This window comes from Oncorhynchus mykiss, chromosome 3 (assembly GCF_013265735.2).
Source record: "Oncorhynchus mykiss isolate Arlee chromosome 3, USDA_OmykA_1.1, whole genome shotgun sequence".
Taxonomy (NCBI): Eukaryota; Metazoa; Chordata; class Actinopteri; order Salmoniformes; family Salmonidae; genus Oncorhynchus; species Oncorhynchus mykiss.
Window position 1 is genome coordinate 72,712,293 of NC_048567.1, and position 27,221 is coordinate 72,739,513.

A 27,221-nucleotide genomic window follows, 5' to 3' on the forward strand; every position below is an offset into this window, starting at 1 on the left:
CCTTTCAAATCCAAAGTGCTGGAGAACAGAGTCACAAAAAAAAGTTACTGTCCCGATTGGGACAGAAGGCACTGATATTGAACTTAGCTCAATAAAATATCTATATTTCTCCCATTTCAGAGCAAGTGTGCATTTGAAGTGGCATGTTGAGCGTAAAAGTGATCATTTGAAACAGGTCCTATATGCTAGATTTAGAGTTATTTGGAAACTTTAGTTGTGAATGATACAAACCTTAGAATGTCTTAGAAATCAAAACATATCGGCTGCATGATGCGACTAAAGGATATTGATGACTTGAGAAAGTCACAAATAAAGCTGGCGCTCTGTTCCTTGCCTCAGGCTCCATACGCTGTTCTCTCATCAAGTGATCATATTTTCACTCATCAGATTATTCTCCATTTAATATTGTCTTTACTAATATGTACAATTTGTTTTGATTTATAATGGTCCATTATCAAATGGGAAGAAACCGGGGCAGGAACAGGGGCAGGAACTGGGGCAGGAACAGGGGTAAAAAGACATGTCATCCATATGCACTCTAATAGTGTTTGGAGGCCACTTTCCTGCTGGTTTGTTTTCAATCATGCCGGGTAGGTTATTGTGGTTATTTCACTCCATGCCGGGTTATTGAGGTTATTTCACTCCAGGCATCAACCACTGTTTGAGGAGCATGCAGCCTCTTGCTGCGTAACAGGTGATAATCCGCCCAAACTCTGTATGCCATGGGCTCTCCAACTCTGTTCCTGCAGCTACCCAGTACTCTGTATGCCATGGGCTCTCCAACTCTGTTCCTGCAGCTACCCAGTACTCTGTATGCCATGGGCTCTCCAACTCTGTTCCTGCAGCTACCCAGTACTCTGTATGCCATGGGCTCTCCAACTCTGTTCCTGCAGCTACCCAGTACTCTGTATGCCATGGGCTCTCCAACTCTGTTCCTGCAGCTACCCAGTACTCTGTATGCCATGGGCTCTCCAACTCTGTTCCTGCAGCTACCCAGTACTCTGTATGCCATGGGCTCTCCAACTCTGTTCCTGCAGCTACCCAGTACTCTGTATGCCATGGGCTCTCCAACTCTGTTCCTGCAGCTACCCAGTACTCTGTATGCCATGGGCTCTCCAACTCTGTTCCTGCAGCTACCCAGTACTCTGTATGCCATGGGCTCTCCAACTCTGTTCCTGCAGCTACCCAGTACTCTGTATGCCATGGGCTCTCCAACTCTGTTCCTGCAGCTACCCAGTACTCTGTATGCCATGGGCTCTCCAACTCTGTTCCTGCAGCTACCCAGTACTCTGTATGCCATGGGCTCTCCAACTCTGTTCCTGCAGCTACCCAGTGAAACCAAGGGAAATCTGTTCAGGAACATCAGTAGTAACATGTTTTCACAACAAAACACATGTCATTAAACTGTTGACAACCCCTCTCTGTGCGCTCGAGAAAGGAATGAAGGAGAGAGAGGAGATTGAAACGCACGTCAGCCTATTAATTATGAAAATTTAAAAAATTTCCTATTTACTAAGCCATTCAAAATAAAATACAAATGTACTATAATTGTAGACTAACTGTAAACCGTCTTGCACAATCAGTGAAGCAACATCATCGCCTAGGCCTATACGTTCTCTCCCAGACTCTTGTATAAAGAGTTTGGAGCGTCTAGGCATTAGGCAACCAGTCCATCCAGTATGCATAATAATATAGCCCAGACTCAAAGGCGATTACTAAAATGTGTTAAATTTAGGCTAGACCAGGTATGCCCAAACTGGCCTACGGGGGGACACGCAATGCCGTCGCGGGTACGCCAAATATTTCTTCACATTTTCAAACAGTCCATTTATATTTGCAAACGGGGCTATACATTTAGGGGAGTTTTTTTTCTTCTCTCGCCTGAGTAGCCTCGTTTCACTGCCAAAAATACAATTAAACCATCTAGTGTTCAGCGAAATAACAACACAATGTCACATACAGGACGCCTAGTCAAATAATTAACATCCAATCACGTTAACCGTTACTCTCTCGCAGGAATTCCACTTCATATGTAGCTGCTGCTCATTCTGTTTGCTCGAAAATTGATAAATGGTTAAAATAAAGGTAAGGCCCATAGAGACACATACCAGCTCTACTGGTAGTCCTGCTACTACCAGCAGTACTACACCTGCACCTGTCGATGACACAAGTTGTTCTGCTTCCATAGAGACACATACCAGCTCTACTGGTAGTCCTGCTACTACTAGCAGTACTACACCTGCACCTGTCGACGACACAAGTTGTTCTGCTTCCACGAGCACATCCAATGCTAGCATCAGTAATTCTACATTTGTTGTTAGCCCAGCTAGCATGGACACTGACAGTTGTGAATCTGATGCAGCCGAAGAGCTGCTGCCCCCTAACCCGGGAAAGCACCGAACAACAGACAGAGAAGATGGACCATCGAAGACGCGCAAATATGATGAGAACTTCATTGATTTAGGGTTCACTTATATTGGGAGTCGTGTCTTTCCTCAGCCACAGTGTATTATGTGCAAAAGTACTATCTCACAACTTGATGAAACCTTCACTCTTGTGTAGACATTTAGAAACAAAACATGCCAATTTGGAAAATAAGCCACAGGAGTTTTTTGAGCTAGAATTAAGACTACTTTCGATTAGTAAGACGTATAAAAAGCAACAGATACCATTAATAAGAAGGTACTAGAAGCATCTTATATGGTGAGCTACTGAGTGGCTAGGACAGGCAAGCCTCATACTCATGCTGAGGGAAAAGGCAAAAAAAACTATACAGACAATGTCTTCGTCAAACACGGATTTACAACGCATCAGTGACATGGCAGGAGATGTTTTGAAACATTTACTGCTTCGCATACAAGCCAGTGAATTATATGTGTTACAGCTGGATGAGTCAACAGACGTGGAGGGCCTGGCACAGCTCCTGGTATATGTTCGTTACGTTTATGGGGGGTCAATTAAGGAAGACATCCTCTTCCGCAAACCACTGGAAACCAGGACAACAGGAGAGGATATTTTTAAAGTACTGGACAGCTTTTTGACCTCAAATAGGGGTCAAGATGTGTTGGTATTCTGTACTGATGGCGCAAAAGCCATGACAGGGAGACATAGTGGAGTGGTAACACGTGTGTAAGCAGTTGCTCCCGACGCCACTTGGGTACACTGCAGCATCCACCGAGAGGCTCTTACTGCCAAGGAAATGCCTGACAGCTTGAAATGTGTTTTGGACACTACAGTGAAAATGGTTAATGTTGTTAAAGCAAGGCCCCTGAACCCTCGTGTATTTTCTGCATTATGCAATGATTTTTTACAACATACAGAAGTGTGCTGGTTATCAAGGTGCAAAGTATCGACACGTTTTTTTTTAAAATTGAGAGACGAGCTTAAAGTTTTCTTTACTGACCATAATTTTCACTTGTCTGAACGCTTGAATGATGACGAGTTTTACACACGACTGGCCTATCTGGGGGATGTTTTTTCTCACCTGAATGATCTGAATCTAGGATTACAGAGACTCTCCGCAACTATATTCAATGTGCGGGACAAAATTGAGGCTATGATTAAAAAGTTGGAGCTCTTTGCAACTGCGTACCTATGCGAGAGTGGATTCTCTGCCCTCACTAGCATGAAAACTAAATACAGGCACAGACTGTGTGTGGAAAATGATTTAAGACCGAGACTCTCTCCAATACAACCCAACATTGCAGAGTTATGTGCATTCTTTCAAGCACACCCTTTTCATTAACCTGTGGTGAGTTATTCACAATTTTCAATGAACAAATAAGGTTTTATATGTAAGATGGTTAAATAAAGAGCAAAATGTATTGATTCTTATTTGTGCCCTGGTCCTATAAGAGCTCTTTGTCACTTCCCATGAGCCGGGTTGTGACAAAAACTCAGTCATTCTTATGTTTATTCAAAATATCGTATAGTGTGTGTGTGGCAAGCTTACAATGATGGCAAAAAAACAAACATTTGAGTGTGCGCTGACCCTGGAGCTAGAGGGGGTACAGCTGGAGGTTGAATGTTTGAAGGGGTACGGGACTGTAAACATTTTGGGAACCACTGGGCTAGACCAATCATGGACCAAAGACATCTTAAACCAGTTTTGTTTTATGTTTTTCTGCTGTGTGTAATATGAGGTAGGCTATGTATTGTATAACGGCCCAATAAGTATTTTAATGAAAATGAATTACATTTTGGGCTTGGTCTTGTGTATATGCATTCTAATATGCATATGGTGTTTTGAGTGAATCACCTTAGAAAGCGCAACCCATTTTATTGTGTTAGACTTTGAAACAACATCTACAATGACCATGTTTTCCACTCAACCTTGTGTTGAACTTCTTTCTTGAAATGTATCATCACAGTGAGGCAAAAAACAATTCTTTTGTATTTTTATTTAGAAACACGGTACTGTTTTGATGATAAATGTTTGATTTGATTTTTGATTGCATTTGTATTACTGTCAGAGTGGTTAGAGGGACGATGGAGCCCTGAGTACCAGGCCATTAGCAAGTTGGGTACTACCAACGCATGTTCCGAGCGCATAAAATGAGATTACAGTGACTGCGGCCATGACTCATGACTGCTGGTGTGGCAGTAATACAGTCACTACAACAGCCCTAGCCATGCCTCATAGGGTGGTGTCATTTCCTCTGTCATTCTCATGGTTGTGACTGGGTGATGCTCATCTGCTGGAGCATAAGTCCATTGGTCTGTGTAGCCTGTGTTTGTCGATGGAGAAAGAAGGGGTACAGTGCATTTGGAAAGTATTCAGACCCCTTGACTTTTTCCACATTGTTATGTTACAGCCTTATTCTAAAATTAATTCAATTGTTCCCCCCCCCCCCCTGAATCTACAGACAATACCCCATAATGACAAACAGGTTTTTAGAAAATGTTTCAAATGTATTAAAAATAGAAATAGCTTATTTACATAAGTATTTGCTATGAGAGTTGAAATTGAGCTGAGGTGCATGATGATTGGAGACAGGCGCAGGAATACGTAATAGCGGGGTTTATTTTCTCCACCCAAACAAAAGAGCGAGGTGTAAACCTCTAAACAATACACGGGACGAGACCCTTGAAACAAGTGCACAATAACACGTATCATGGAAGCCGAAATAACAGCACAGGTACTCACAGGACCAATGGACATGGTAACAATAACCGTCAAGCACTATGGGGAACAGAGGGCACATACAGTGCCTTGCGAAAGTATTCGGCCCCCTTGAACTTTGCGACCTTTTGCCACATTTCAGGCTTCAAACATAAAGATATAAAACTGTATTTTTTTGTGAAAAATCAACAACAAGTGGGACACAATCATGAAGTGGAACGACATTTATTGGATATTTCAAACTTTTTTAACAAATCAAAAACTGAAAAATTGGGCGTGCAAAATTATTCAGCCCCCTTAAGTTAATACTTTGTAGCGCCACTTTTGCTGCGATTACAGCTGTAAGTCGCTTGGGGTATGTCTCTATCAGTTTTGCACATCGAGAGACTGACATTTTTTCCCATTCCTCCTTGCAAAACAGCTCGAGCTCAGTGAGGTTGGGTGGAGAGCATTTGTGAACAGCAGTTTTCAGTTCTTTCCACAGATTCTCGATTGGATTCAGGTCTGGACTTTGACTTGGCCATTCTAACACCTGGATATGTTTATTTTTGAACCATTCCATTGTAGATTTTGCTTTATGTTTTGGATCATTGTCTTGTTGGAAGACAAATCTCCGTCCCAGTCTCAGGTCTTTTGCAGACTCCATCAGGTTTTCTTCCAGAATGGTCCTGTATTTGGCTCCATCCATCTTCCCATCAATTTGAACCATCTTCCCTGTCCCTGCTGAAGAAAAGCAGGCCCAAACCATGATGCTGCCACCACCATGTTTGACAGTGGGGATGGTGTGTTCAGCTGTGTTGCTTTTACGCCAAACATAACGTTTTGCATTGTTGCCAAAAAGTTCAATTTTGGTTTCATCTGACCAGAGCACCTTCTTCCACATGTTTGGTGTGTCTCCCAGGTGGCTTGTGGCAAACTTTAAACAACACTTTTTATGGATATCTTTAAGAAATGGCTTTCTTCTTGCCACTCTTCCATAAAGGCCAGATTTGTGCAATATACGACTGATTGTTGTCCTATGGACAGAGTCTCCCACCTCAGCTGTAGATCTCTGCAGTTCATCCAGAGTGATCATAGGCCTCTTGGCTGCATCTCTGATCAGTCTTCACCTTGTATGAGCTGAAAGTTTAGAGGGACGGCCAGGTCTTGGTAGATTTGCAGTGGTCTGATACTCCTTCCATTTCAATATTATCGCTTGCACAGTGCTCCTTGGGATGTTTAAAGCTTGGGAAATCTTTTTGTATCCAAATCCGGCTTTAAACTTCTTCACAACAGTATCTCGGACCTGCCTGGTGTGTTCCTTGTTCTTCATGATGCTCTCTGCGCTTTTGACGGACCTCTGAGACTATCACAGTGCAGGTGCTTTTATACGGAGACTTGATTACACACAGGTGGAAGTATTTATCATCATTAGTCATTTAGGTCAACATTGGATCATTCAGAGATCCTCACTGAACTTCTGGAGAGAGTTTGCTGCACTGAAAGTAAAGGGGCTGAATAATTTTGCACGCCCAATTTTTCAGTTTTTGATTTGTTAAAAAAGTTTGAAATATCCAATAAATGTCGTTCCACTTCATGATTGTGTCCCACTTGTTGTTGATTCTTCACAAAAAAATACAGTTTTATATCTTTATGTTTGAAGCCTGAAATGTGGCAAAAGGTCGCAAAGTTCAAGGGGGCCGAATACTTTCGCAAGGCACTGTACATACACATACTAATCAGGAGGAATGGGAACCAGGTGTGCGTAATGAGACAAGACAGTCCGGGGTTGGTGGTAATGATCCAGTTCAGTGAAGCCTAGAAGGTCGGTGACGTAGACCTCCGGAGCTGGTGAACGGTATGAGCAGCAGTACCGGGGGAATCCGTGACAACCTGTGGTAAATTCAATTGATTGGACATGATTTGGAAAGGCACACACCTGTCTACATAAGGTCCCACAGTGCATATCAGAGCAAAAACCAAGCCATGTGGTCAAAGGAATTTGTACATAGAGCTCAGAGACAGGTGTCATAATGTGACTTTCATTAATCTGATGACTTATGTATCGAATCAACTATGTTTTTAATTGTTACTTGATTAAATTAATCATGTAACAATTAACTCATTAGGATTTGGGGCACCACGGAATAAGTTTAACGAGTTACCATCTCCCGAATTAAACTCTAGATGATATATAAGATATCTATTGATAAGTAATTTATTTATCATTACCGCATATCAGTCTCATAATTCTGAATGTCGCATACTCCTTGCATCTGCACAAACCCTAGCGTTACTGATCATTCTGTACCACACATTGATTTAATTGTTTATTTACTAACTAACTAAATGATAACACACAAAGAGATTCCAATCACCACTACTGAAGATCTAAAAGAGTCCTCTGCTGCATACAATTTACAATTGGCATGAGGTGTCATAAAACCCCCACATCAATCCCTCCTCTGCGGGTGAGAGGGGTCTGGTGGAAGTCAGATCCATTGTAAACCTGATCTTTGGAGCTTCACAGGAGAGTCATGACACAGGATTGTGTCGAGGCACAGATCTGGGGAAGTGTACCAAAAAAATTCTGCAGCATTGAAGGTCCCCAAGAACACAGTGGCCTCCATCATTTTAATTGGAAGACGTTTGGAACTGTTTAACTTGGTGTAACTGATGTAACTGAGACAGGTTTGTAGGCCTCCTTGCTCGCACACGCTTTCTCAGTTCTGCTCACAAATTTTCTACAGGATTGAGGTCAGGGCTTTGTGATGGCCACGCCAATACCTTGACTTTGTTGTCCTTAAGCCATTTTGCCACAGCTTTGGAAGTATGCTTGGGGTCATTGTCCATTTGGAAGACCCATTTGCGACCAAGCTTTAACGTCCTGACTGATGTCTTGAGATGTTGCTTCAATATATCCACATAATTGTCCTACCTCATGATGCCTTCTATTTTGTGAAGTGCACCAGTCCCTCCTTCAGCAAAGCACCCCCACAACATGATGCTGCCACCCCCGAGCTTCACGATTGGGATGGTGTTCTTCGGCTTGCAAGCCTCCCCCTTTTTCCTCCAAACATAACGATGGTCATTATGGCCAAACAGTTCTATTTTTGTTTCATCAGACCAGAGGACATTTCTCCAAAAAGTACGATCTTTGTCCCAATGTGCAGTTTCAAACCCTAGTCTGGCTTTTTTATGGCGGTTTTGGAACAGTGGCTTCTTCCTTGCTGATTGGCCTTTCAGGTTATGTCGATATAGGACTCGTTTTACTGTGGATATAGATACCTGTGTACCTGTTTCCTCCAGCATCTTCACAAGGACCTTTGCTGTTGTTCTGGGATTGAATTTCACTTTTTGCACCAAAGTACGTTCATCTCTAGGAGACAGAACGCGTCTTCTTCCTGAGCGGTATGACGGCTGTGTGGTCCCATGGTGTTTATATTTGCGTACTAATGTTTGTACAGATGAACGTGGTACTTTCAGACGTTTGGAAATTGCTGCCAAGGATGAACCAGACTTGTGGAGGTCTCCAATTTATTTTCTGAGGTCTTGGCTGATTTCTTTTGATTTTCCCATGATGTCAAGCGAAGAGGCACAGAATTTGAAGGTAGGCCTTGAAGTACATCCACAGGTACACCTCCAACCTCCAAATGACATAATTTTCTGGAATTCTCCAAGCTGTTTAAAGGCACAGTCAACTTAGTGTATGTGAACTTCTGACCCACTGGAATTGTGATACAGTGAAATATAAGTGAAATAATCTGTCTGTAAACAATTGTTGGAAAAATGACTTGTGTCATGCACAAAATAGATGTCCTAACCGACTTGCCAAAAACTATAGTTTGTTAACAAGAAACTTGTGGAGTGGTTGAAAAATGAGTTTTAATGACTCCAACCTAAGTGTATGTAAACTTCTGACTTCAACTGTATGTTTTGGGGCATATTTTGTTTGTTTGCACAGTTAATAAATGAGACCCCTGGGGATCAGTGGCTTTGAGACAATTTGATGTGACTGTTCTGTTCTGCTCATTATTCTATCCTCTCTCTTTATTTCTCTCTCCACACATGCTCTCAGCATCACACACATTCTCCATTTTCACTCTAATTGGGTATGACACAACAAAGCTCTAATGAATGTCTTGGTTTATTTTGATTGTGCCCGTCTCAACATGTTGTATGGGAATTGTTCCAGTCCCCTGCCCCTATACAGGGTATTGCCTTTTGCAGAGATGCCTGGTTCTCCAGAGGACACTAAAAGAAAGAGGGAGGATGAAGAGGGCGAGAGAGAAGGGGGTAGAGGGTAATAAAGAGAACATTTCAGCAGCAAGTTAACTCAGCCACCCACATCCACATAAATATTGCAACACATATACACTAATACGGTCCCTTATTAACAGTCATGATCACACCGTCAGCTGCATGAATCGGTGACTGAGTGTTACTGGTGGAGTGGGAGGGGATATTGTGGGTTGAGTATGGGTGTGAGACTGGATACTGTGGGTTGAGTATGGGTGTGAGACCGGATACTGTGGGTTGAGTATGGGTGTGAGACCGGATATTGTGGGTTGAGTATGGGTGTGAGACTGGATACTGTGGGTTGAGTATGGGTGTGAGACCGGATATTGTGGGTTGAGTATGGGTGTGAGACAGGATATTGTGGGTTGAGTATGGGTGTGAGACTGGATATTTTCGGTTGAGTATGGGTGTGAGACCAGATATTGTGGGTTGAGTATGGGTGTGAGACCGGATACTGTGGGTTGAGTATGGGTGTGAGACCGTATATTGTGGGTTGAGTATGGGTGTGAGACTGGATATTTTCGGTTGAGTATGGGTGTGAGACCGTATATTGTGGGTTGAGTATGGGTGTGAGACCGTATATTGTGGGTTGAGTATGGGTGTGAGACCGTATATTGTGGGTTGAGTATGGGTGTGAGACCGGATACTGTGGGTTGAGTATGGGTGTGAGACCGGATACTGTGGGTTGAGAATGGGTGTGAGACCGGATATTGTGGGTTGAGTATGGGTGTGAGACCGGATATTGTGGGTTGAGTATGGGTGTGAGACCGGATATTGTGGGTTGAGTATGGGTGTGAGACCGTATATTGTGGGTTGAGTATGGGTGTGAGACTGGATATTGTGGGTTGAGTATGGGTGTGAGACCGGATATTGTGGGTTGAGTATGGGTGTGAGACCGTATATTGTGGGTTGAGTATGGATGTGAGACCGTATATTGTGGGTTGAGTATGGGTGTGAGACCGGATATTGTGGGTTGAGTATGGGTGTGAGACCGGATATTGTGGGTTGAGTATGGGTGTGAGACCGTATATTGTGGGTTGAGTATGGGTGTGAGACTGGATATTGTGGGTTGAGTATGGGTGTGAGACTGTATATTGTGGGTTGAGTATGGATGTGAGACCGTATATTGTGGGTTGAGTATGGGTGTGAGACCGTATATTGTGGGTTGAGTATGGGTGTGAGACTGGATATTGTGGGTTGAGTATGGGTGTGAGACCGTATATTGTGGGTTGAGTATGGATGTGAGACCGTATATTGTGGGTTGAGTATGGGTGTGAGACCGTATATTGTGGGTTGAGTATGGGTGTGAGACCGTATATTGTGGGTTGAGTATGGGTGTGAGACCGGATATTGTGGGTTGAGTATGGGTGTGAGACCGGATATTGTGGGTTGAGTATGGGTGTGAGACCGGATATTGTGGGTTAAGTATGGGTGTGAGACCGGATATTGTGGGTTGAGTATGGGTGTGAGACCGGATATTGTGGGTTGAGTATGGGTGTGAGACCGGATATTGTGGGTTGAGTATGGGTGTGAGACCGGATACTGTGGGTTGAGTATGGGTGTGAGACCGGATATTGTGGGTTGAGTATGGGTGTGAGATGACACACACAGCATGCAAGCGAACAATAATGTCATTAGTCGGTGAGTTGTGCTGCAATGTTATTATTGTGTGACTGTATTCTTGTGGAAAGAGCGTTGGGTCAAGTGGGATGCTGGTGGAAAGAATAATAAGTGTGTGTGGTGTGTGTGTGTGTGTGTGTGTGTGTGTGTGTGTGTGTAAGGACAGTTTGAGGCTTGTCAGTGACCCTGTCCTGCCCCACCCCACCCTCATCACTGAATAAATTAACCACCTTCACATGAATCACACTGACAATTATGACAGGATGGCACTGGAGGGAAGGGGGATGTAGAGAGCATTAGGGGGGGTAGAGGGTAGAGGGGTAGAGGAAGGGAGGAGGGTACAGGGAAATACAGTGAGGAGAAGAGGTAAAGGAGGGGGGACGGAATGAGAGGAGGAGCGAGATGAGTGACCGGAGGAAGAGGAATGAGAGGAGGAGCGAGATGAGTGACCGGAAGAAGAGGGAAGAGAGGAGGAGCGAGATGAGTGACCGGAGGAAGAGGGAAGAGATGAGGAGCGAGATGAGTGACTGGAGGAAGAGGGAAGAGAGGAGGAGCGAGATGAGTGACTGGAGGAAGAGGAATGAGAGGAGGAGCGAGATGAGTGACCGGAGGAAGAGGGAAGAGAGGAGGAGCGAGATGAGTGACTGGAGGAAGAGGGAAGAGAGGAGGAGCGAGATGAGTGACTGGAGGAAGAGGGAAGAGGAGGAGCGAGATGAGTGGCCGGAGGAAGAGGAATGAGAGGAGGAGCGAGATGAGTGACTGGAGGAAGAGGGAAGAGAGGAGGAGCGAGATGAGTGACTGGAGGAAGAGGGAAGAGGAGGAGCGAGATGAGTGACTGGAGGAAGAGGGAAGAGGAGGAGCGAGATGAGTGACTGGAGGAAGAGGGAAGAGGAGGAGCGAGATGAGTGACTGGAGGAAGAGGGAAGAGAGGAGGAGCGAGATGAGTGACTGGAGGAAGAGGGAAGAGAGGAGGAGCGAGATGAGCGACCGGAGGAAGAGGGAATAGATAGGTAGGGTGTAAGAGATGAAAAGGAGGTAGAGAACGGGCAATAAGGGGAAGAGAAGAGAGGAAGTGGTTGTCACTGCACTGAGGATGACAAGGTTCCTCTCCACCCCTCCCCCACATGCTCTAGTCCTGGGGAGAGAGGGAGAGAGCTCTTTGTTTGGTGTCCCATTTGCTGTAAACATGTTATCCTCAAGGGGGAAGCGGTTTAGGAGCAGGGTCATCCATAACAACAGACACTTTTAACAACTCAATAGCTATGTTTGTTTTCAATCTAGAAAATAGAGTATGCCAGCCTGAAGCAGAGACAGATTGGGTCTCAGAGCAAACTTTTGTCACAGGGTTTATTGCTTGTATTGGTTGTTGTTACTGTAAATCACATTGAGGTCATGTTCTGAAGATGCATAGAGGTCAAGCACTGCTAAGGGAGAAGTGTACTGCCCGCTCACAGAACAGTTTGGAAGGTTCTAACAGCACTTCATATTCTATTTTGTATTAGAACACGTTACATGACTATTAGCCTACTCTGGGACACATTGTTGGAATAATGAGCAGAAGATCTAACCCCCCTTCTCTCTGTCCCTCTCTCTGTCCCTCTCTCTATCCCTCTCTCTATCCCTCTCTATTCCTCTCTCCGTCCCCCTCTCCGTCCCCCTCTCTCTGTCCCCCTCTCTGTCCCCCTCTCTGTCCCCCTCTCTCTGTCCCCCTCTCCGTCCCCCTCTCCATCCCCCTCTCCGTCCCCTCTCCGTGCCCCTCTCTGTCCCTATAGAGAAGTTGGTAGCGTACCAGAGGGAGTTCCATGCCCTGAAAGAGCGCCTCCGTGTGGCCGAGCATCGGACCCTGCAGCGCTCCTCAGAGCTCAACAACATCCTGGAGCAGTTCAGACGGGTCATCGCTGAGACCAACGGCAGCAAGGACGCTCTCACCAACTTCTCAGGTACACACACACCCCCATCCATCCACCCATGATGGATCTACACACACCGACACACCCAGGATGGATCTACATTTACCAGCTTCTCAGGTTACCCATCACAATATACACACACAAAAAGACCCATTCAAGCTGAATCCCCCCTTTGGGTACTCTGCCATTAATGTAGAAGAGATAATTGACTGGATCATTCAGTTCTCCTCCTATCTAATAGTGCCTGCCCCCTTAGTCTTACTGCTGCTCTCAGGCTTCAGACCATCTCCATCCTAACCAGGCCTTTAGTCATGCTAGACTTGAATTATAATTAACATCATGCTCTAATCCTCCCCTCCACCCGGGACTTTGCTCTGAATGGAATTGTTCTACTCGTTCTGCTTCTATGATTCAGTTTTTTCTCAAACATTCTGCTAATTCAATGACTGTTTTTCTCAACCGTTCTACCAGTCTAATGCTGTGATTCTCAACCGTTCTACCAGTCTAATGCTATGATTCTCAACCGCTCTACCAGTCTAATGCTATGATTCTCAACTGTTCTACCAGTTTTAACTCTATGATTCTCAACCGCTCTACCAGTCTAATGCTATGATTCTCAACCGCTCTACCAGTCTAATGCTATGATTCTCAACTGTTCTACCAGTCTAATGCTATGATTCTCAACTGTTCTACCAGTCTAATGCTATGATTCTCAACCGTTCTACCAGTTTTAACTCTATGATTCTCAACCGTTCTACCAGTTTTAACTCTATGATTCTCAACCGCTCTACCAGTCTAATGCTATGATTCTCAACTGTTCTACCAGTCTAATGCTATGATTCTCAACCGCTCTACCAGTCTAATGCTATGATTCTCAACTGTTCTACCAGTTTTAACTCTATGATTCTCAACCGTTCTACCAGTTTTAACTCTATGATTCTCAACTGTTCTACCAGTTTTAACTCTATGATTCTCAACTGTTCTACCAGTCTAATGCTATGATTCTCAACTGTTCTACCAGTCTAATGCTATGATTCTCAACTGTTCTACCAGTCTAATGCTATGATTCTCAACCGCTCTACCAGTCTAATGCTATGATTCTCAACTGTTCTACCAGTTTTAACTCTGATTCTCAACCGTTCTACCAGTTTTAACTCTATGATTCTCAACTGTTCTACCAGTTTTAACTCTATGATTCTCAACTGTTCTACCAGTCTAATGCTATGATTCTCAACCGTTCTACCAGTCTAATGCTATGATTCTCAACCGTTCTACCAGTTTTAACTCTATGAATTTCTGATTCGCCAGTTGCGAGAAACTTTCTAGAACAAAATCATTTTATTAATGAATTGCGTTGCGTTTGGATTGAAAACGTTCATCCACCACACAAAGGAGGTGATTACGACAACAAATGACTCCAAAGAGAAGACATGTGGATATACATGTATGAATTAAATTCTGTATCTCCACATGGTTTAAACAAAGAACTAGATTTCACCTCATTCCTATAGGCCACATTTTAGACTGTTACATAAGAAGACTGTCCATAGCAGATTTTGCAAGTAGTTTGAGTCAGTCCCACATATTTATGAACAACTGATGCTGATGTCCTTTGTGGTAATCTATCTCATGAAATGATATAATGTATCCAAGTGAGCAGACACCAACAGTACCAGTCAAAAGTTTGGACACACCTACTCATGAGGAAGTCACCTGGAATTAATTTAAATGAATACCTTGTTAATTGGTGAAATGTATTTCCTCAGTGCGTTTGAGCCAATCCGTTGTGTTGTGACAAGGTCGAGCTGGTATACAGAAGATAGCCCTATTTGGTAAAATACCAAGTCCATATTAATGCAAGAACAGCTCAAATAAGCAAAGAGAAACAACAGTCCATTATTACTTTAAGACATGAAAGTCAGTCAATCCTGAACATTTCAAGAACTTTGAAAGTTTCTTTAAGTGCAGTCGCAAAAAACATCAAGCGCTGTGATGAAACTGGCTCTCATGAGGACCGCCACAGGAAAGGAAGACCCAGAGTTACCTCCGCTGCAGAGGATAAATTCATTAGAGTTAACTGCACCTCAGATTGCAGCCCAAATAAATGCTTCACCGAGTTCAAGTAACAGACACATCTCAACATCAACTGTTCAGAGGAGACTGAGTGAATCAGGCCTTCATGGTTGAATTGCTGCAACGAAACGACTACCAAAGGACACCAATAAGAAGAAGAGACTTGCTTGGGCCAAGAAACACGAGCAATGGACAGTTGGAAATCATTCCTTTGGTCTGATGAGTCCAAATTTGAGATTTTTGGTTCTAACCGCCATGTCTTTGTGAGACGCAGAATAGGTGAACGGATGATCTCTGCATGTGTGGTTCCCACCGTGAAGCTGTTTTTCAACAGGACAAAGACCCAACACACTTCCAGGTTGTGTAAGGGCTATTTGACCAAGAAAGAGAGTGATGGACTACTGCATCAGATGACCTGGACTTCAATCAACCGACCTTCATCTAATTGAGATGGTTTGGGATGAGTTGGACCGCAGAGTGAAGAAAAAGCAGCCAACAAGTGTGGGAACTCCTTCAAGACTGTTGGAAAAGCATTCCAGGTGAAGCTGGTTGAGAGAATGCCAAGAGTCTGCAAAGCTGTCATCAAGGCAAAGGGTGGCTACTTTGAGGGGGGGGGGGGGGGGGGGGGGGGTTACTACATAATTCCATGTGTTATTTCATAGTTTTTTATTCTACAATGTAGAAAATAGTAAAAATAAAGAAAAACCCTTGAATGACTAGGTGTTCTAAAACTTTTGACTGCTACTGTAAGTCAACTGATTGATGAATTGCCCTTCGTGCCAGCTTACCCTATAACTCTGTATTTCTTTGTAACTAACTTGTATACAGGTAGACCAGAAAAGCCACATCCCTGATTGGCAGATGAACGTCAAGCCTGATTTTGAAGCACCAGCTACTCATCAGTTTTTCTTTACAAATGCTGTTTTGAATGAAGATCAAATTGTACCTACACACTGAAGAAGACTGCAAAGCCGTAACGTCTGTGTACCCAATGCAGTGAAATAATACAACATTCTAAAAATGAAGTGATCTTTATGCGACATCTTTCTGAGTGCAGACCCATTACCCTCTTTTTGTCTGAATTGGCGGGTTTTAACACAACAGCCAAGCTTCTGGGAGAGTGAGATGTTCCCTTTTTCTCAACCATTCTACCAGTTGTAACTCTATGATTCCTTCCTGTATCTCGGTCAGATGAGACCCAGAAGCTGCTGAAGGAGCTGGCCAGTAGGAAGCCTCTCCAGGTGCCAAACATCTACCACCACCTGCCTCACCTGCTCAACAATGAGGGCAGCCTGCACCCCGCTGTCCATGTCGGCCTGGGCCGCACCGGAGGTGAGAAGCACACACACACACACACACTGCCTCTGTTTCCCGCCCTCCCAGTCCATGCTTCTTTTGGCAGAACAGTTCTTACGTGGCCTGTGGCCTGGCTGATACATGTATTGTCAGCCCTGTTCTAAGCTAGTGTGTTCTATCTGCTCTAGCGTGTAAGGTTGTGTTACAGCCTCCCATCAGGACCTTTTGAGCTCACAGCACAGTCGTGTGTGTGTGTGTGTGTGTGTGTGTGTGTGTGTGTGTGTGTGTGTGTGTGTGTGTGTGTGTGTGTGTGTGTGTGTGTGTGTGTGTGTGTGTGTGTGTGTGTGTGTGTGTGTGTGTGTGTGTGTGTGTGTGTGTGTGTGTGTGTGTATTGTTACTTCAGGCATAGATGTGAGCGATTAGTCCCTCCATTGTAGCTGGGAGGCCAAGCTAGGCTCCAATCTCACTCAGTCCCTTATTATCCCACACAGCTTGACCCCATTCTCACCAGTCACCATATCACATTCTCTTTAAAGGTTAGGTAGCATAAACATAACCACATGTAACATATGGATCAGAATTCCCAATACAAAGTTACACCTCACTTTAAACATAAAACTGATCAGAATTCCCAATACAAAGTTACACCTCACTTTAAACATAAAACTGATCAGAATTCCCAATACTAAGTTACACCTCACTTTAAACATAAAACTGATCAGAATTCCAAAGAATGCAGGGTGTGACGTAATATGGAGGACCCAGCCAAGCTAGCCAATTCCCTATAACAAAAATAACTACACATTTTTAACTTAAAATTAAGCTGAAATGTTTTCAATAACACCCCTACCAGCCTGCTAACGTTACCCCTACCAGCCTGCTAGCGTTACCCCTACCAGCCTGCTAGCGTTACCCCTACCAGCCTGCTAGCGTTACCCCTACCAGCCTGCTAACGTTACCCCTACCAGCCTGCTAGCGTTAGCCCTACCAGCCTGCTAGCGTTAGCCCTACCAGCCTGCTAGCGTTAAACTGCGCTCGCTCGACTACCACTACCAAACACACAGGAAAAGAGGAAATGCCGTTTTTCTAAATTAATTTATATGGTTTCTTCTTCGTGTACATAGTAGCTCACCAGCGCCAGCACTTGGTTTGGAAGGTAATTACATGCTAGCATGGATAGTAGCTGACGTTAGCCAGCTGGAACTAGCTCGGTAGCATCGGTTCTCCATATAAATGGTGAGAAATCATGCATTGTGGGTAATTCCGAAGATATCCTAAAATAAGTTAATAAATATATGTTAAAAAAAACCCCGCTAAAACATATGTTTGTAGTTGTCACGATCTGGTTACCTATAACTAAGTTACTAAGTCTTTGACCACACTGTGTTGTTACTTTGGTGAGTAAAAACCTTTTAAGATGATTATGGTCAGGGTGGGTGTTTTTGTGTGTGGCTTGTGTGTTAGAAAGGGTTTAGGAGGATGAGCCGGGTCAAGGACTGGGAAGTAAGGCGAGCAGAGTGTATAAAATTGGGGACTTCCCAGTGACTAGACAGGCTTTAGGAAGGACAGACCATATTATAAAGGGTTGTGAACACAGATTGGCAGTTTGGAACAAACACACAACACTGTGTCCCCTCTGTCTCTTGTCTCATCAAAGCCCAGTGACTCTTCAGTATGAGGTTGTTCCAGATGGACCCAGAGACTGAAGAAAACAACAATTTCTCCTTTTTCTGTATGTGCGTGTGTGTTACCTGTCGACATGGTCTTTCAAGGCTCTATGTCAGGTTTGTCTTGGAGGTAGAGGCTCTGATCTTCTGATGAGGCTTCTGTAGACATCTCCTCTGATGAGGCGTCTGTAGACATCTCTGATGAGGCTTCTGTAGACATCTCCGCTGATGAGGCTTCTGTAGACATCTCCTCTGATGAGGCTTCTGTTGACATCTCTTCTGATGAGGCTTCTGTTGACATCTCCTCTGATGAGGCTTCTGTAGACATCTCCTCTGATGAGGCTTCTGTGGACATCTCCTCTGATGAGGCTTCTGTGATGCCTTCTCTTTTGTTGCCCTTCATTTAGTTTAGCCTCAGAGTTGTTTTTGTGTTTGGGTGTGGTGAGGGAGAGAGAAGGGTGATCTTACTGCATGAACACGTTGTTGTACTGCTCTACTGACAAGCCTCCGGGTTAAGATGAGACTAGTGACTGATAACAAGCCTCTGGGTTAAGATGAGACTAGTGACTGATAACAAGCCTCCGGGTTAAGATGAGACTAGTGACTGATAACAAGCCTCCGGGTTAAGATGAGACTAGTGACTGATAACAAGCCTCTGGGTTAAGATGAGACTAGTGACTGATAACAAGCCTCTGGGTTAAGATGAGACTAGTGACTGATAACAAGCCTCTGGGTTAAGATGAGACTAGTGACTGATAACAAGCCTCTGGGTTAAGATGAGACAAGTGATAATTACTTGGTTTAGGATCAAGAGCACCCCTCAAGTATTTTCGTCTCTATCCTCTCACTTTCATCTGTCTCATCTCACTCTCTGTCGCTCCCTGTCAGGGTTATTTATTTATAGCAGTGTAAATTGGGACATCATGCATGCTTCTGCCTGCCCACCACCTTCAGACTGAGCAGGGAGTTACTGAACGAATGAGGAGCGAGAGATGAAGAGTTAAAAAAAGGAAATTAGAAAGATGGAGTAGGAGGGATTTCTCTCCCCAGCCTGTCTTTAATGACTGATATGGAACATAATGATTTATTGTATCTATTCATATTAATTCCGCTTTTTGTTGTCAATTTGTCTACGTTTTGTATGTTCTGTTTTCATATAATAGTTTGGGAATGAGTGGTGTAAACCAGTGGTATTCAACCAGGGTTCCACGGGCCCAGGGGGTCTGAAAATATATACCGTGCAGTATTCAGACCCCTTGACTTCTTCCACATTTTGTTACTTTACAGCCTTATTCTAAAATTGATTAAATTACCCTCATCAATCTACATACAATACCCCATAATGACAAAGCAAAAACAGGTTTTTAGAATTTTTTGCAAATTTGTTAAAAATATTAAACTGAACTCACATTTACATAAGTATTCAGATCCTTTACACAGTACTTTGTTGAAGCACCTTAGGTAGCGATTACAGCCTTGAGTCTTCTTGTATTTGGGGAGTTTCTCCCATTCTCTGCAGATCCTCTCAAGCTCTGTCAAGTTGGATGCTGAGCGTTGCTGCACAGCTATTTTCATGTCTCTCCAGAGATGTTAGATCTGGTTCAAGTCCGGGCTCTTGCTGGGCCACTAAAGGACATTCAGAGACTTGTCCCGAAGCCACTCCTGCGTTGTCTTAACTGTGTGCTTAGGGTCATTGTTCTGTTGGAAGGTGAACCTTCGCCCCAGCCTGAGGTTCTGAGCGCTTTGGACCAGGTTTTCATCAAGGATCTCTCTGTTCTTTGCTCTGTTCATCTTTGCCTCAATCCTGACTAGTCTCCCAGTCCCTGCCGCTGAAAAATACCCCCACCACATGATGTTGCCACCACCATGCTTCACCCTAGGGATGGTGCCAGGTTTCCCCAGACGTGACGCTTGGCATTCAGGCCAAAGTGTTGAATCTTGGTTTCATCAGACCAGATAATCTTGATTCTCATTGTCTGACAGTCTTTAGGTGCCTTTTTGCAAACTCCAAGTTGGCTGTCATGTGCCTTTTACTGAGGAGTGGCTTCCATCTGGTCACTCTACCATAAAGGCCTGATTGGTGGTGTGCTGCAGAGATGGTTGTCCTTCTGGAAGATTCTTCCATTTCCACATTGGAATTCTGGAGCTCTGTCAGAGGGACCATCAGGTTCTTGGTCACCTCCATGACCAAGGCCCTTCTCCCCCATTACTCAGTTTGGCCAGGCGGCCAGCTCTAGGAAGAGTCTTGGTAGTTCCAAACTTCTTCCATTTAAGAATGATGGAGGAATGATGGGGACCTTCAATGCAGCAGAAATGTTTTGGTACCCTTCCCCAGATCAGTGCCTCGACACAATCCCGTCTCTGAGCCCTACAGACAATTCCTTCAACCTCATGGCTTGGTTTTTGCTCTGACATGCACTGTCAACTTTGGGACCTTATACAGACGGGTGTGTGCCTTTCTCAATCATGTCCAATCAATTGAATTTACCACAAGTGGACTCCAATCAAGTTGTAGAAACATCTCAAGGATGATCAATGGAAATAAGGTATTTCATAATTTTTTTACAATTTTTATTAAGTTTGCAAAAACAATTCTAAAACCTGTTTTCGCTTTGTCATTATGGGGTATTGTGGGTAGATTGAGGTAAAATAATTATTTTAATCCATTTTAGAATAAGGCTGTAACGTAAGAAAATGTGGAAAAAGTCAAGGGTCTGAATACTTTCCCAATGCACTGTATATAGTTGTTTTTTTTACAAAGTGAGAAAAATATTTGTTTTATTTAAATGTTTTTAATAATATCGCTAGCAACAACATTTGAAAAGAGGAGAATACCTTCTTTCTAATGATGTCAATTTTACTTCTCAACTCCTAGTTTTGAGAAAATTATACTCATCGTAGCCAATTACGCTCACTGGAGTATCTGACATACCACGTTAATGGAATTATACTGTGACCATTGAATTCAAATTTTTAACAAATCATTCAACTCTATGCACACGTATTACTTTGACATTTATTGGAAATACTGTGCAGATGCAAAGTTTGGCAACAGAATAAAACTGAGTGAGATTTGTGTCTGAGCTGTTCTTCATGTAAATGTTCTGTGGAAATGTTTAAAGGCCCAGTGCAGTCAAAAACATAATTTGCTGTATTTTAAATATATTTCAACACTGAGGTTGGAATAATACTGTGAAATTGTAAAATTGATGATAATGCTCTTTTAGTGCAAGAGCTGTTGTGGTGGGATGGAGTTTTGACCTGCTTGGTGACATCATCTGGCAATAAATTTGTTAATAGACCGGTAAGAAAGAGTTCTAAACCTCTCTGCCAATAACCGCTAGTTTTCAGTTTTCCCCTCTCCCAGACTGTTTTATCTAAATTCTTGCTTGAGAAATGACTCCTTGCTAAAAAGCTATTTTTCTTTCTTTTTGACCATTTTCAAATCAAATCAATTCAAATGTATTTATATAGCCATTCTTACATCCGCTGATATCTCAAAGTGCTGTATTTTCTGCTGTACTTTCCAGCCTAAAACCCCAAACCCCCAAACAGCAAGCAATGCAGGTGTAGAAGCACGGTGGCTAGGAAAAACACCCTAGAAAGGCCAAATCCTAGGAAGAAACCTAGAGCGGAACCAGGCTATGAGGGGTGGCCAGTCCTCTTCTGGCTGTGCCGGGTGGAGATTATAACAGAACATGGCCAAGATGTTCAAATGTTCATAAATGACCAGCATGGTCAAATAATAATAATCACAGTAGTTGTCAAGGGTGCAGCAAGTCAGCACCTCAGGAGTAAATGTCAGTTGACTTTTCATTACCGATCATTAAGAGTATCTCTACCACACCTGCTGTCTCCAGAGAGTTGAAAACAGCAGGTCTGGGACAGGTAGCACATCCGGTGAACAGGTCAGGATTCCATAGCCGCAGTTGAAACTGGAGCAGCAGCACGGCCAGGTGGACTGGGGACAGCAAGGAGTCATCATGTCAGGTAGTCCTCAGGCATGTTCCTAGGGCTCAGGTCCTCCGAGAGAGAGAAAGAAAGAGAGAATTAGAGAGAGCATACTTAAATTCACACAGGACACCGGATAAGACAGGAGAAGTACTCCAGATATAACAAACTGACCCTAGCCCCCGACACATAAACTACTGCAGCATAAATACTGGAGGCTGAGACTGGAGGGGTCAGGAGACACTGTGGCCCCATTCGATGATACCCCCAGACAGGGCCAATTTTAATTGTAAACAATTACGTTAAGTTGCTTAATTGTTACCCAGAAATGATTTGATGTTGAGATTAAAATGGCTGCATTGTACGTTTTAAAAGCAGTCCTTGTGCATAGAGTTCTATGTTCTGAAATCAATGGTTTTTGTTTGGAATACATTTGTTTAAATTGAAAATCTGAGTCTTAGCGTTATTCCATTATCTTTGAAAAGCACCTGCGAATAGGCTACCAGCGAGGCAAGTGCCGCTGGCTGCTGGAAAGCTTTTTTGTGACTTGGACATACATTTTTGCCAACACATGGCTAACTTTTGTTTAACCAGCTAAACAGCTACTCTTTGCAAAAATGTGTTTTGAAATGTTGATTACTTCTTCTTGCCATTTATCATTCACCTGATGACATGATGTATGACGGGGTCCCTGGGTTGCCGGTTTGCCTGGGAGGGGTTCCCTGGACAAGGACTGGTTGAAAACCCCAGGTATAAAAGGATTGGATTGCCATGTATCCTTATATTTGAGTGTCATGCACTAGCCTAGCTAGCAGATAGCATGGGGGAGCTGATAGCCTTCAGGTCCATTCAGCACCACTGGTGCACCACTCACACACAATACTCTTCTCTATCTCTACTAGGCCTTTCTACACACACACACACACACACACACACACACACACACACACACACACACACACACACACACACACACACACACAGGCCAGTTGGTCCATTCTGTCTCTGTGCGGAAGTCAGATCACCATTTTCTTGTCTGTCAGAGGCACAGATGGATATTATAATCAGGGTTATTTTCTGAAGGGGTTGAGGGATGGCATAAGAAGTCCCCCCTCCCTCCCTTTAGCTTCTTGTATTTTCTGTCTCACTGTCTCCCTCCCCCCTCTCTCTCTCCCTCGGTCACACTCTCTCCATCCCTCCATCATCAGTCTGTCGGTCACACTCTCTCCATCCCTCCATCATCAGTCTGTCTATCTCCATCCCTCCATCATCAGTCTGTCGGTCACACTCTCTCCATCCCTCCATCATCAGTCTGTCTGTCTCCATCCCTCCATCATCAGTCTGTCTGTCTCCATCCCTCCATCATCAGTCTGTCTGTCTCCATCCCTCCATCATCAGTCTGTCTGTCTCCATCCCTCCATCATCAGTCTGTCTGTCTCCATCCCTCCATCATCAGTCTGTCTGTCTCCATCCCTCCATCATCAGTCTGTGTCACAATCTCCCTTTTTTTCTTCCTCTCAAATTGAATGTCAATGTAAGGGCTCTGTTGTCATGGGAAACACATGTTTACATTGCCAAAGCAAGTGAAATGGATAAACAAAAGTGAAATAAACAATAAAACATTTACAGTAAACTTTACAGTTCCAAAAGTTCTCTCTGCCTCTTATTCACTCTTTTCTTTCTCTCTCTGTCGTTCCCACTCTCTCCTTTCATCCACGACCTACTTTCCTGGTTCTATGTGTGTCTCTGTGCTGGCTGGAGAGACACAAAGCAAACTGAGGACCGATTCTCCACGCTGCACAGATCACACTCCACCATTCTGACACTTTCATTCTCTCTATCTCTCCTCCTTCACTCATTCATTCACTCTCTTTCAGTCTGTTTATTGTGCCTCCCTCTTCCCCCATGTTTTCCAATGTTTGTCTCTAGAGCTAGCCCCATAATAGAGATTAAACACACACACTCCCTGTTGTTCTCACTTCTGGTGTGGTTGGATATTTTTTGGAGGGGCAAAGCAAATATATGCAAATATTTTCCTGGTTTTTTTGCCCTCTAATTTGAATATTTTGAAAGACAAACATCTCCGGTCTAAGATGAGAAAGATATGGAGGGAGGGAAGGTGTGTTTGTGCAGGAGAGCAGAATAGACGTGGTCCTCCCTTTCTCTCCAGCAAGACTGAGAAGCAGAGAAACACACTAGTGTTGTCACGATACAAACGTTTCACTAACGATACCCTACTAAGCCAGGTATCACGATACAAACGTTTCACTAACGATACCCTACCAAGCCAGGTATCACGATACAAACGTTTCACTAACGATACCCTACCAAGCCAGGTATCACGATACAAACGTTTCACTAACGATACAATACCAAGCAAGGTATCACGATACAAACGTTTCACTAACGATACCCTACCAAGCCAGGTATCACGATACAAACGTTTCACTAACGATACCCTACCAAGCCAGGTATCACGATACAAACGTTTCACTAACGATACAATACCAAGCAAGGTATCACGATACAAACGTTTCACTAACGATACCCTACCAAGCCAGATATCACGATACAAACGTTTCACTAATGATACCCTACCAAGCCAAGTATCACGATACAAACGTTTCACTAACGATACAATACCAAGCAAGGTATCACGATACAAACGTTTCACTAACGATACAATACCAAGCCAGGTATCACGATACAAACGTTTAACTAACGATACCCTACCAAGCCAGGTATCACGATACAAACGTTTCACTAACGATACAATACCAAGCAAGGTATCACGATACAAACGTTTCACTAACGATACAATACCAAGCCAGGTATCACGATACAAACGTTTCACTAACGATACCCTACCAAGCCAGGTATCACGATGCAAACGTTTCACTAACGATACCCTACCAAGCCAGGTATCACGATACAAACGTTTCACTAACGATACCCTACCAAGCCAGGTATCACGATGCAAACGTTTCACTAACGATACCCTACCAAGCCAGGTATCACGATACAAACGTTTCACTAACGATACAATACCAAGCAAGGTATCACGATACAAACGTTTCACTAACGATACAATACCAAGCAAGGTATCACGATACAAACGTTTCACTAACGATACAATACCAAGCCAGGTATCACGATACAAACGTTTCACTAACGATACCCTACCAAGCCAGGTGTCACGACACAAACGTTTCACTAACGATACCCTACCAAGCCAGGTATCACGATACAAACGTTTCACTAACGATACCCTACCAAGCCAGGTATCACGATACAAACGTTTCACTAACGATACCCTACCAAGCCAGGTGTCACGACACCACTGGGGGGGAAAGTGTCCTGTTCGCCCCGTCCCCTGACATTTGTTCCCATTTTCTAAATGTTATGCGCATCTGCTACCCAGAAACTGTCACTGATAGTCACACTTCTACTCAATACAACACATATTGAATTTAACTTCACACTCTATAATAGAATACTGCATAGAATGACTGATATGCTCATATTTGCACAGGCCCACCTGTGATGTGGCTGGAGGAATGGGAGGAAGGAATATATGTGCGAAATGATCTGCTTGTCATTGTGTCAATAAGGAGAAAACACTGCATGAAACCACCTTTACTGTTCAGTTAAGACACACACACTCTCCCTCATAAACACTCAGACACATGTAAAAGGGTTGGTTATGTTTCCACTTGCCTCTAAAGAAAGGTGTATTTAATGTTCAAGCATTCTTATTGGTTGGTTCAACTCTGATGACAATAAGGCGTGTTGTGATTGGCCCCGCTTGCAGATAGGGGGAGATCGCGAACGTCAGGTCTTCCCAGTATGAAAATGTGTTGCAAGGGGTAGGTCACGTTCTGAATACTGTTTTCTATTTTCTATTTTACAATGTGTACAAGTTTATTTATACATGTGTGGGTATATGGTACCTGTTAGGGATTGAGGGGCTTTCTGGGATGTGCTTTGGCATATGATTGCTGTAAATAAGTGTGTTAGCTAGCATACATAAGCCCACTGCTAACACAGTTGTCTTCATGCTACAGATTTTACCATCGACAGCCATCAACACCGTTAAGCCCTGCACAACTAACGTGCTGTTTCCTATTTAACAACAGGAATTTACACATGTTATATTTTGTATTGTATATTTCTATTCTTTACACCCAGTATGAAAATGTGATGCAAGGGCAACAGAAATAAATCATGCTCAACTGGGACCACTGGTTGATGTGATTTATTTGGACAAAACACAACGCAAGGAGAGTACGATTTACATTTGTTACACACACACACACACACTCCCTTATAAACACTCAGACACACACTCCCTTATAAACACTCAGACACACACTCCCTTATAAACACTCAGACACACACTCCCTTATAAACACTCAGACACACACTCCCTTATAAACACTCAGACACACACTCCCTTATAAACACTCAGACACACACTCCCTTATAAACACTCAGACACACACTCCCTTATAAACACTCAGACACACACTCCCTTATAAACACTCAGACACACACTCCCTCATAAAGACAGAGACTCTCCCTCCCTCATAAAGACAGAGACTCTCCCTCCCTCATAAAGACAGAGACTCTCCCTCCCTCATAAAGACAGAGACTCTCCCTCCCTCATAAAGACAGAGACTCTCCCCTCCTCTCTTTCCCCCATCAGACTGGCCTGTACGCTCCGTTTAAGGCCCTATCTCACTCAGCTCCCTGCCTAGCAATAAGGATGCAATGTTTAACGATAAGGAGGAGACCACCCAAAGTGGGGTCTGTATACTACCATGGGTGGAACCATGTCTTTGTCTGTTCAGTTGTTCGATCCTTTGGGATCTTCGTTTAAGCTTTCGTAGTGTCCGTTGAGTTATTACTCTGATAATTAGAACCTAACAGTAGTATCATTTGAAATGGTACTACGGTATTCTAAAATGTTGGTATCATCAGTATCATGACTGCAACACCAACACACACGCACAGCCCTGCTCCCCAGTGAAAGAGATCCCTGGGCCTGTTGTGTCAGTGTGGGACAAATGGAGTGATATGTCTGTAGTATTTCAGTGTGGTGTGGTTTTCAGGGGATCACCCCCTCTAAGGAAGATAATAGTCTGTATTCCCTGTTCTACTCTCTCTCTCCCTCCCTTCAGGACACAGAATACAACTGATAGCCAGGAGTATAACAATAGCTGCTGTCTCATCTCTCTCTCTCTCTCTCTCTCTCTCACCTCTGTCTCTCTCTCTCCCTCTCTCTCTCTCTCTCTCTCTCTCTCT

At 43.7% G+C, this 27,221-nt stretch overlaps 1 protein-coding gene across 1 annotated transcript in view; it reads left to right on the forward strand.

Moving 5' to 3' along the window:
* LOC110504700 (alpha-1,3-mannosyl-glycoprotein 4-beta-N-acetylglucosaminyltransferase A) overlaps positions 1-27,221 on the forward strand; it is a 71,640-nt gene that overhangs the window by 12,403 nt on the left and 32,016 nt on the right. The window contains exons 2-3 of the mRNA XM_036975100.1: positions 12,793-12,960; positions 16,195-16,335. Of these exons, the coding sequence (XP_036830995.1) occupies positions 12,793-12,960; positions 16,195-16,335 (309 nt within the window). The remainder of the gene's footprint in view (positions 1-12,792; positions 12,961-16,194; positions 16,336-27,221) is intronic.